The sequence below is a fragment of the Anopheles darlingi genome, chromosome 2 (assembly GCF_943734745.1).
Source record: "Anopheles darlingi chromosome 2, idAnoDarlMG_H_01, whole genome shotgun sequence".
Lineage (NCBI taxonomy): Eukaryota > Metazoa > Arthropoda > Insecta > Diptera > Culicidae > Anopheles > Anopheles darlingi.
In genome coordinates this window covers 8,661,772-8,671,771 of record NC_064874.1, presented here as the reverse complement: position 1 = coordinate 8,671,771, position 10,000 = coordinate 8,661,772, and the positions used below count along the sequence as shown (strand labels likewise).

General features: G+C 44.4%; 1 protein-coding gene across 9 annotated transcripts in view; it reads left to right on the top strand.

Annotated features, from left to right (window-relative positions):
• The window catches only part of LOC125951107 (sodium/potassium-transporting ATPase subunit alpha), a 63,272-nt gene that overhangs the window by 50,372 nt on the left and 2,900 nt on the right, over window positions 1-10,000 (top strand). For 7 of the 9 annotated variants that reach the window (XM_049679695.1, XM_049679692.1, XM_049679690.1 and 4 more), the window contains 3 exons: window positions 7,053-7,227; window positions 7,329-7,561; window positions 7,750-10,000. The exon at window positions 7,750-10,000 is cut by the window's right edge and continues 2,900 nt beyond it. In XM_049679695.1, coding sequence (XP_049535652.1) covers window positions 7,053-7,227; window positions 7,329-7,561; window positions 7,750-7,870 — 529 coding nt within the window. In that variant the 3' untranslated portion in view covers window positions 7,871-10,000. Of the gene's footprint in view, window positions 1-1,222; window positions 1,318-3,674; window positions 3,770-7,052; window positions 7,228-7,328; window positions 7,562-7,749 lie in introns of all 9 variants that reach the window. The other 2 variants (XM_049679688.1, XM_049679687.1) reach the window with 2 other exon arrangements.

Sequence of the window (10,000 nt, the reverse complement as noted above, 5' to 3'; positions counted from 1 at the left end):
GCTAGAAAACATGGGATGAACGCCTTACTCCGCCTCTCTAACATATATTTATAAGAACCTTTCGCCTTCGTCTGCCACCCTTTCTTTCACTACCTTCGTGGTGTCGATATGGTTTCGCCTGCGAAAGGATTTAACCCAGCTACCTTTCCTACGCGCGCCGATTTATGCTTCGTTTGAACAAACTAAACCCCGTAGAACGGAATATAAGTAAGAAGCTTCTCCTTTTGGGACTGGAACCGAATGTCGTGTTCCTGCATGTACAGCAAACCTCTTCACTGGAGTCCATACACTACATATAACACAACAACATATACGCCTGCTCTCCTTTGCTATGCCCCTGAAACTTCCCTACGTCCACCACGATCACTCGTTCATTGATAGCTCAATGAACATAATGATCCTGTTTGCTCCTCAAACCCCTTGACCCTCTTCCGGTCCGGTCCGTCCGTTTCCACATCAATCTCTCATGCGTCATCTTACTAGGTCTTGCCATCCATCTTTGCAATGTCAAGCGAACGTCAACGAACACCAGTTTTATACATCTGATACGTAGCTTGGTTACGGTACCATCTACATGAATTGTTGAAATTTTCCAATCCGCGACCCTGCCATGACGGGCTCTCTATCATCTGCGAACGAATGTGTCCTCTCCATCTTCTCCTTTTTCTGCTTCCTTTTATTCTTCTGGTTTTCCATAACAGAGCGCTATGATGAAAATACGCCTTACTAAGTAATCGATATATCCTTTCTCTCTCTTTTTCTATCGATCGTGCCCAAAACACCAACCTAAATGATTGAAACCACGTTCCCTTCCGCGGCCGCGATTATACACGCACACTGTAATCCGCATCAAAACTACCATTATCAAAATCCTACTACCATCATCATCACATCACATCGCGTATCAATCCTGCTGCTGCGCTGGATGCTGCATTTCTATTGCAACAATTGGCATTGTTGCATTGGGTTTGCTTGCATTGCCAACGCCTACCGTCGTCGATCGTCGGGAAACGGTCGATTTTTCGTGCGCTTTATTCTCGAACCCATCATCATTTCAACGCGCCTGTCATACATCATCGAACCCGAACTTTTCCAACCCATTATAAACCGACACACATGTCCTGCCGCCGTGCCTTGGGCGCCCATGCTATGTGTGTGTCATTCCCCTTTCTGTGCTATGCTGTGATGTGTGTGTGTGCGTATGAATGTCCCTGGCATATAGGTTCCCGCTATTTCACTTGCCTACGAAGAAGCTGAATCCGATATCATGAAACGCCAGCCCCGTAATCCGTTTACTGATAAATTGGTCAACGAAAGGTAAACCATAATCTCTCTCTCTCTTTTTCTTTTTTTTTCACATACACACGCTCTCTGTCTCTCTTTCTCTGGAAATTGGTTGCACTCCGCGTGCTCCTTGGAACTGGATACACAGTTCAAAGGACACACGAAGCGCACCCACTCTTTTCATAAAAGATTTCATTAGATTTTTTTCTTCCGTATCTGCGTGTGCGTGTGTGTGTTCCCCTCTTTGTGTGCGTGTGTGTATGTTATATCTTCGTCATCCTTTTGTGTTGTGTAATACGTATTTGTTTTCCCCTTTTTTTGCTTGGCTGACTGATGGGGCAGGTTCCGGGGTTTTCCGGTCAATCGAGTTCCACAGCCAACAGTAGCCCTTTTCTTCTCTATCTTGCTCTACTAGATTTGACTCTTCAAACTCTATCTTTCGTACTATGTGTGCCCGTTGTATTCGTGTGCGCGTGTTATGTTCTGTTAACCCCCGCTCATTCGTCCCTCCTTAAAATCCCGTTGGTTTTGGTTTCCTACTTTGTTTAACTCGGGTGAAGGTTTTACTGTTTTGATTGAAGAAGAAATGCTCACATTGTATTGTGTTGTTTTATAGTTCGACTTGATCTAGTCTTCTCCTAGCATTCCTTATCAAATTCTATCGGATCTAGCTGTCTTACTCCTGTCTCCATATTCCATTAATTCTGTCCTATTCGGTACGGAATGTTTTCCCTGTCTGCTACCGATCATTTTGAGATTTCCTTTCATCTTTACCTCTTTCACATTATCGTATCACTTCTCTGCTTTCTCCTCACCTGTCTCGCTATTTTTATTCCAACTTCTTCTTCTCAACTCGAGACGCTATGTCTTGTTTTATTCTATTCGCTTGCTTCTTTCTCGTTCGATTTCAATGAAAAAAGTATTTTAAATTTAAAACGGTGCGTTCAGCATCGAACCTATATTGCTCTCTAACTAAATACAATGTAAGGTAAGTTTGATCAGATCATCTCTTCAGCCATGCTCATCCAAATCCAACCACGTCCTACGGTGATATCAGACCCATTTACATCCCGCTTGTACTCTCCGAAAGTCCCGATTCGGAATCAAGCATCACTTATCATCCTTTTCCCCATTGCTCCAACTACCTCATGCGCTACACTCCTATCTATGCCGCTCAGTACACAAAACAATCAAACAATCAATCGTGATCCCTCTCTATCTCCGTCTCTATCTCTATATCGAGTGTAGAGAGAGTGTCCATCCTTTGGACACAGGCATACACGGAATCGTCTCTACCACGAGTTAAACTGATTGCCGTTGCATCGTGAAACGAGATGTCTTCCCATTCACTGCGATTGGTAGCAAGAACCACACATTGACACATACCTTCTTGGCACCGTAACTCACTACTCCTTGCCCCGTCCAGCCCCATTCCCAAATATAGACGAATAGCGATGTTAGCGATGGATTTTGCTAGTTACAAACCGTGCAACCGTGACATAGATTAGTGATGCAAATCCTGTTTTCCTGTTGTTTTCTCTACTCTGACTTAAACTCTCGCAAGCAAAATTAGTCCTTGCAACAACGCATCATCTTCTCTCTTAGCTACTGTCCCTCTTCTCCTCTTTATCTCTACCACAGTCTTCACACGTCTGCTCACATTTTGATTATGTCCGATTTGCTATCTCTCTCTCATACACTATCTCTCCTTCTCTCTCTATTTTGATCTTCTTGTAAAACATTACCGTATCCGAAGAATGCTGTTAGAATACACGCGGGAGGGTTGTTTGACAGGGAAGCTGTGCTGTGTCCTGGTTCGTTTTTGGTCTTCTTTATTCTCCTTCTTCTACCCCTGTTCCTTTTCTTCTTTTCTCGTATGCGATATGTTATCTTAGCGAATTGGGATTATGTTATAGCGTATTGGTTTGGTACACATCTAGTGAGTTCTACTGCTGACTGGCGACAGCAGGGCGTGTCTCGTGCGTTCTCGATCTCCTTGCGAACCAACACTATACTTTTTCAGCTCAGTAGCGCGCTTGCGATCGGTGTGACCACGACGGCGTTTGGCGATCCGACCAAACAAGCAACACTTTCGCCCCTACCGAACTCAATATGAACGGACGATAAGCGTTAATTTTCCAAATCTCGAAGCCAAAGATAAGCACCCTTTTAGCGGAGTAGCCAAACAACCAACTGACCTATCAATTCGTTACCATTTTCCATTACTGACTACCCTCTACCGCGCCAATGCGAACGTGTGACTTTACCAAAACACCAACTCATCTTACGCCGTGTGTGTTGCGTGTGCTGGCGTGCGCGTGCACGTACTGTGCGTGCGTGCGTGCGTTTCGGCGCGATGCATCACCTACTACTACTACCCCCATCCCCAGGTACCGGCCATTTCGCTCGCCTACGAAGCGCCAGAAAGTGACATTATGAAGCGCCGACCGAGAGATCCTTATCGTGACAACTTGGTCAACCGCAGGTCAGGATAATGGGTTGGCGCGCTTCAAGCGTTCCACCTGAACATTGAACTTTATTCCATTCAATCGTATATATGATTTGTGTTCTTCTTCCTTTGTGTAAACCATCCGTTCGTCCTTGTTTTCGTTACTTACTTTTCGTTCGTATCGTTCGTTTCGTTGTGTTTCCCGGAGCAGAGTAGACTGCCCTGCCGATGATGCAGCCCGCTGCAGTTGTTGCTGCGGCTGGCTTGGCGGCCGGCCAACTGCCTGTTTGTGATACGTTTCTTCCTTTTCCGTTTCATGTGCGTGTGTTTGAACCGTTTCAAGTTCATCACATATTTTCTTGTGCTTTTTTCTGTTCGTTTTATGTTTAACTCGCGGATTTTTTGGTAACGAAACAAATTGTGGCCAACTTTTCGTTCATGGGCGTGCCTCAATGTTGCTTCGCTCCGTGTAATTGACTCGAAGTATTCCTCGAGTTATTCATTCATTGTGTGTGTCTCACTCTTTGCGGCAGTTGTTTTGTGATGAGTTCATCTATGACTTTAAACATCCGCAATCGGAGCAGCTTGTGCATCCGAATTGTCTTCGTGACTGAACTGCTTCAAGTCCCATTCCATTTCGGTTCTATTGCGTCTATTGCGACGAAGCACTTCTAGCATCGTCATCTTGCGATGAATTCTGCTGCAAAAATCTCCGTTAGTTTCCTGTTTGACCACGAGTGCATTCTACAGTATCGTTCCCCAGATCTAAACCGTTAATAGTCATTATTTGTTCGTTTATGACTCTTTTCATACCCTTCAGTTCTTGCTCTTGTTGTCTCATTTTTTAAAAATAGTTTTCCCTCTTCGGTTCCGAAATGCGATTCCGACACTCACACACACACACACACACACAAAATGTGTTAGTGTATTTTGGTTTTTGATTTAGTGCGAACAGTGTTACACTAGTTTTTGAACGCCACTCACCTTTTCTCTTTCATCAACTTCTAGATGTCGTGGTAGACAAACAAATACAATACCTAACTAGTAGAAGCGCATTCGTTCGGTTCTTTCGTTCCTGTTTGATTTGTATCATGAATTGTGGAATGGTTGGCAGTTTTACTATGCAACTTTTCACTTCCTCTCCCCATCCAGCAGACGTTCCGCCATTCACCAGTCCACTTTAGTTTTCTTTGCTCTAGAATGTGTACCACTAGACACCACCACCACTCCCCCATTACCACTTCGCCCAATAGTACAAAAAAAAAAGAAAAAACGCATTATCTAGGACCAAACTCTCTTCCAAAGCCGACCAGGATTTACGTTCTTGGTTGGCCTCTTGCTGGTCTCACAGTAGCGCAGCATCGAATGTGTTTTTATGTGTTCCTTCCGCTTTAGATGTATTTGTTTGTTTGTTGCTCCCCACGTCCTGAATGTGTTCGACTAGCGAAGATGTCCTTGGTCATTTGCAACAATGATGCCGCTGGCGCCTTCCGCTAGTGCTCTGATTTGTTGTCGTTGCTGCTGTTTTTGTTGTGCGTGTGTGTGCGAATGTGTAAATGTATATGTGTCCCATGCTATATTAGCCATAACTATTCGATTCTCCAACCTTCCCCATACCCCAGCCCACCACTGATCCAAAACAAACAATAAAAAAAACAATTCCAAACCAGAAACGCACGGTGGTGACGAATGCGATGCGCTTTAGCCAATAGCCGCCCGTTTTTGGTGTTCCATTAGTTTGTAGATAGTGTGTAGAGTCGTTGTGCATCACCCACAGAGAGAATCCACAACGAAAGACGCAATACAGTTCTTCCTACCCCCCCTTTTCCCTTTTGATGGTAGAGCTATGTACTGCACAGGACATGAGCTAGATGAGAAATGTGCTGAATGCTGTAGACTGCGTGCTCTTTCACTACGACGTGGCATTTGCGCATTCGAAATAGAATAGTGAAAAATCACACCGGATTTAGTAGAGACAAATTGGAACATATTTGATGAAATCGTAGGGCATTCGAGTTACGATGTGCCTCAAAATTGAAGAACTACTTTTTATGTATATGGAAAAAGAAATCTCTGCTGATAATAACACTCACACATACACACACACACACACGAGACAATGTATATCTTGGTGTGTGCAAGCAGTACTCATCTCGATGTGGTAGCCATGGCAACAGGCTATCAAAGCTATTTTCTTCTCCGCGCAAGATAAAGGAACCCATCATACACTTCATTCCGTCCTAAACCCAAATTGATCTTCTTGTTTCCTACGCCCCCTTGTACTTCCCTTGATATCATCCTCCGCCTTTCCTTCGTACTCTCAAACCCATTCGCCCTTCCCCGCAAATGTGTCCAGATCAAACAGTGAGTATTTGGTATGAAGAGCGTGTGTTTCCGTTTTCTTTCCTTTTTTTCTTCTACCTCTCCTTCACTCTGTCTCTCTCTCTGCTGCTGGTAGATTCTTACTACGCAGATACGATGCCAACTGTCTTTCTTCTTTCTCTATCTCATTCTCTCTGTCCCTGCAAATGGATAGAACACTTCCTTAGCTAAAAGAACTAGCGAATAACTAGCTCTATCCCCCGTTTTTCCTTACTATTTGTAGCCTTTCTTCCGTACTCATCCTTCACGGTTTTGCTGATACTTTTCACGAGCAAAAACCATCCGACCCCCGATAACCTGTATCCTTGTATCCTTCCGTAGTTCTGTAGCCCCGTATAATCTTCAACAATGCATGCATGAAACTGCTTTCAAACAGCGCTGCTCACGCGAAGAAGCGGCACAGTTTATGCTGGGCGGAGACACTCTGCAAAATATGTGCCCTTCTTCCATCGCGTGGATGGATGCCTTCCATCCCGCACGCACGCTTTCGCTTCGCTTTGTAATGTAATATTGTGCATGCGCGCTTTCGCTTAGCCCGTTAGCATATGGTGTAATTTAAGGTTTATGGGTAGTTATTAAGTTAGCTTATCTACTATTTCAACTACTACTTTTGCTTCTAACTAACTCTACTAACATTAGCATTACTTGTGAAGTGCTGGGTTATGGACGATCATGTGAAGCATACGATAAGGTTGCGTGATGGTTGAATTCTGATCGGTTCGCTAAAGAGCGATAATCACCACCACGCAGTCTGATGATGCAATGGTCCATAACGATAGTAGCTAATGATAGTGATAATGTTAAAACAAATGTACTACACTATTCGTCGACACAAAGTGTACGAAGGAAGTTTTTTTTTTGCTAACGAATCAATTTTCCATGAATTCTTTCCCTCGCATTATCCAACCTGCTCCTGGTGCACCATCATCAACAATAGACTTATCTCGATGGCTTACGGTCAGATCGGTATGATCCAGGCGGCCGCCGGTTTCTTCGTGTACTTCGTCATCATGGCTGAGAATGGATTCCTGCCGCTGAAGCTGTTTGGTCTCCGCAAGAGCTGGGATTCGAAGGCTATCAACGATCTCACTGACTCGTACGGTCAGGAATGGGTAAGTGACGAAAGCGAACCTTGGCATATTCATGCCACAGTCTACTAGCCAGAAGGGCCAGAAACTAATGGATCTCCATCTCTCTGGATTTACAATACTAGACCTACCGCGATCGCAAGACATTGGAGTTCACCTGCCACACTGCGTTCTTCGTCTCAATCGTCGTCGTCCAGTGGGCCGATTTGATCATCTGTAAGACTCGCCGTAACTCGATTTTCCACCAGGGCATGAGAAACTGGGCCCTCAACTTCGGTCTCGTGTTCGAAACGATACTGGCTGCCATCCTGTCCTACACTCCCGGTATGGATAAGGGTCTGCGTATGTTCCCACTCAAGTAAGTCGACTAAATGCTGCTCTTAGAGCAATCATGGACAGGAGTGTGGTATGACTCCTGCGAAGGAGTAACCTTTGCTTCCCACTTTCGTCATCATCATCGACCTCGTCGACAGAGCACCAGTTTTTCACATTCATTCCCACGATCTCTTTCTTTCTTTTTCTGTTTCCAACACCACCCTTCCGTAGGTTCGTCTGGTGGCTCCCAGCTTTGCCGTTCAGCTTGTCCATCTTCGTGTATGACGAAATTCGTCGTTTCTACCTGAGACGCAACCCAGGTGGCTGGCTAGAGCAAGAAACGTACTATTAGGTCAACAAATTTATATTTAAAGCGATTAATTAAACAAATAAAACAAAATCAACTCCCCACCCCCTCCTCCCGTTACACACACAACAACAAAAACAAAAACACATACACAGAACACAGCAAGCGAAAGAGAGAAAGAGAAAACGAGAGAGATACGTTCGTATCTTGGACGGTAGCCGCCCGGAAGCAAATGCGTCGAATCAGGCATACAATAACAAACATTCACACATACGGTTCTTATCGAAAACACACATACACCTGCGCCGACTATAACAACGGAAACCGGTTGGAGAGGGATGGAGGTCAGTAGAGCAGAGGAGGAGACGCAGAAGCAGAGAAGCAGTGGAAGCTACGCTACAATTGATGATGCCGGAGTGGTATTTTGCAAACCATTGTGTTGATAGTATGCGAGCATAAAAAATAAAAAAAACTATCCATTAATAACGACGCCGATCGGCGGGGGAGAGCAGCAGAGGTTGTAGTGTAGTATGCGGTGGTGATGTTTTGGGCGGTGGGTTATGGTTTGTCAGATGAAAATGAGTTTTTGGGGACGACGACGGCGACGTCGTCATCGTCGTTTGTCGTATTAGTCACAGGGTTACCGGACTAGTAGGCTGCGATTCGTTCGATCGATGATTCGTCCCAGAATACATCGCTTATCAATTGGCCAGTTGGAGTCAAACGCAAGATCCTAACACAACCGGTCCACCCAAGCATATGCAGCAGCAGCAGCATCATCCAGGCGCAGGGCGTTGTAACTTGCGTTGTTTGTGAAGAGGTGTTATAACCGATTGTTGATGATAGGTGATCGCACAGAATTGGTTTTGCGAACGCGTGTGTATGTGTGTACATTTGACATTAAATGACGCCATCGTGCGGAAGGAGAACGTGTGAAATCCCGTTTTTTTTCCTGTTATAAACTCTAATGATCGGAAGGAATGAAGCCCTGGTCACAACCCTTCCCCGTTAAGGCGATTGTCCCGGAATGCACAGGATTGAAGAAACGCAATCTATCGCGTTGTAGAATATACAATAGATACAAGCTGATCTTTGTGATCCAGTACCTATCGGGCTGATGCATTTGGTTTTGTCCAGTGTGTGTTTTTGATTGCTATTTCTCATGGTTTTTCTGTCTGTCTATAACGATGTTTCTATGAAAAAAATGTTCCTCGACTGGATTCGATTGGACATAACATGCTAATTAGCCTGTGCGAATGAGAAGAACTGTTTTAAAAACACGCACATGTAGACATTCGATGATTCGCCTGAATGTTGATTTGTTATCAACATGTTTTACTGTTACTATTATGATACGAATGTCCGCAATGCTCGCCTGTTCTATTAGTCGGGTGTGTGTGTGTTTGTACGTGTGGTGCATTACGTAAAAAAGCTGGTTTTAATTGTTGATTTGATATATGTTGACTATTCTTTAATGTTGCAACGCGAATATCGCCGCCGAATGTGCGGTCTGTTTTAGAACTCGTAACTTTCAGCAAGGCAGCTATATGCCTTCGGAGGATTAGTTTCCAGACACACACAAAAACATTTCCTTCAGTTTCAACATGCAAAACGAATGCCAAGGCAGGGGAGCGTTAGGTGTAATATGTATCTCATAATAATGTATATCGTATGTCTTCGTTACAAGCTTACGGCGCAATTATAGGCTCCTGTTCGCCCCCAGGCCCGGTTTTTCGTTCCCATGCTCCCAATTACGACTAATAGCCGAAACTGTTCCACTCTTCTCCTAGTAATACATAGGCAGAATTGGCAGAAGAAGCAAAAATATAATTAAAAAGGACTTAAACGATCCATAAGACCCTCTAAGAACGAAAAGCACTTTCCACCACCAAACACAACACGTTGGCGTTTACACCACAGCAACCAACGGCAAATGGTTACTTAGTCAACCACAAAATCTTTTTGTGTCTGACTGATACAAGTTGCCGAAACAACAGGTGTACGACATTGTGCAGTGGTGATGTATCCATCTCTCTTTTTCTCTCTTCTTCGTCCTACGTTCATTGTTCTCCAACTCAAGATCAACCAACACAACCGATGAGAGCAATGGCGTAAGAAATCCATTGAGAATCACACTCGACGCACACCAACGATAGAACACATATACACAAACAC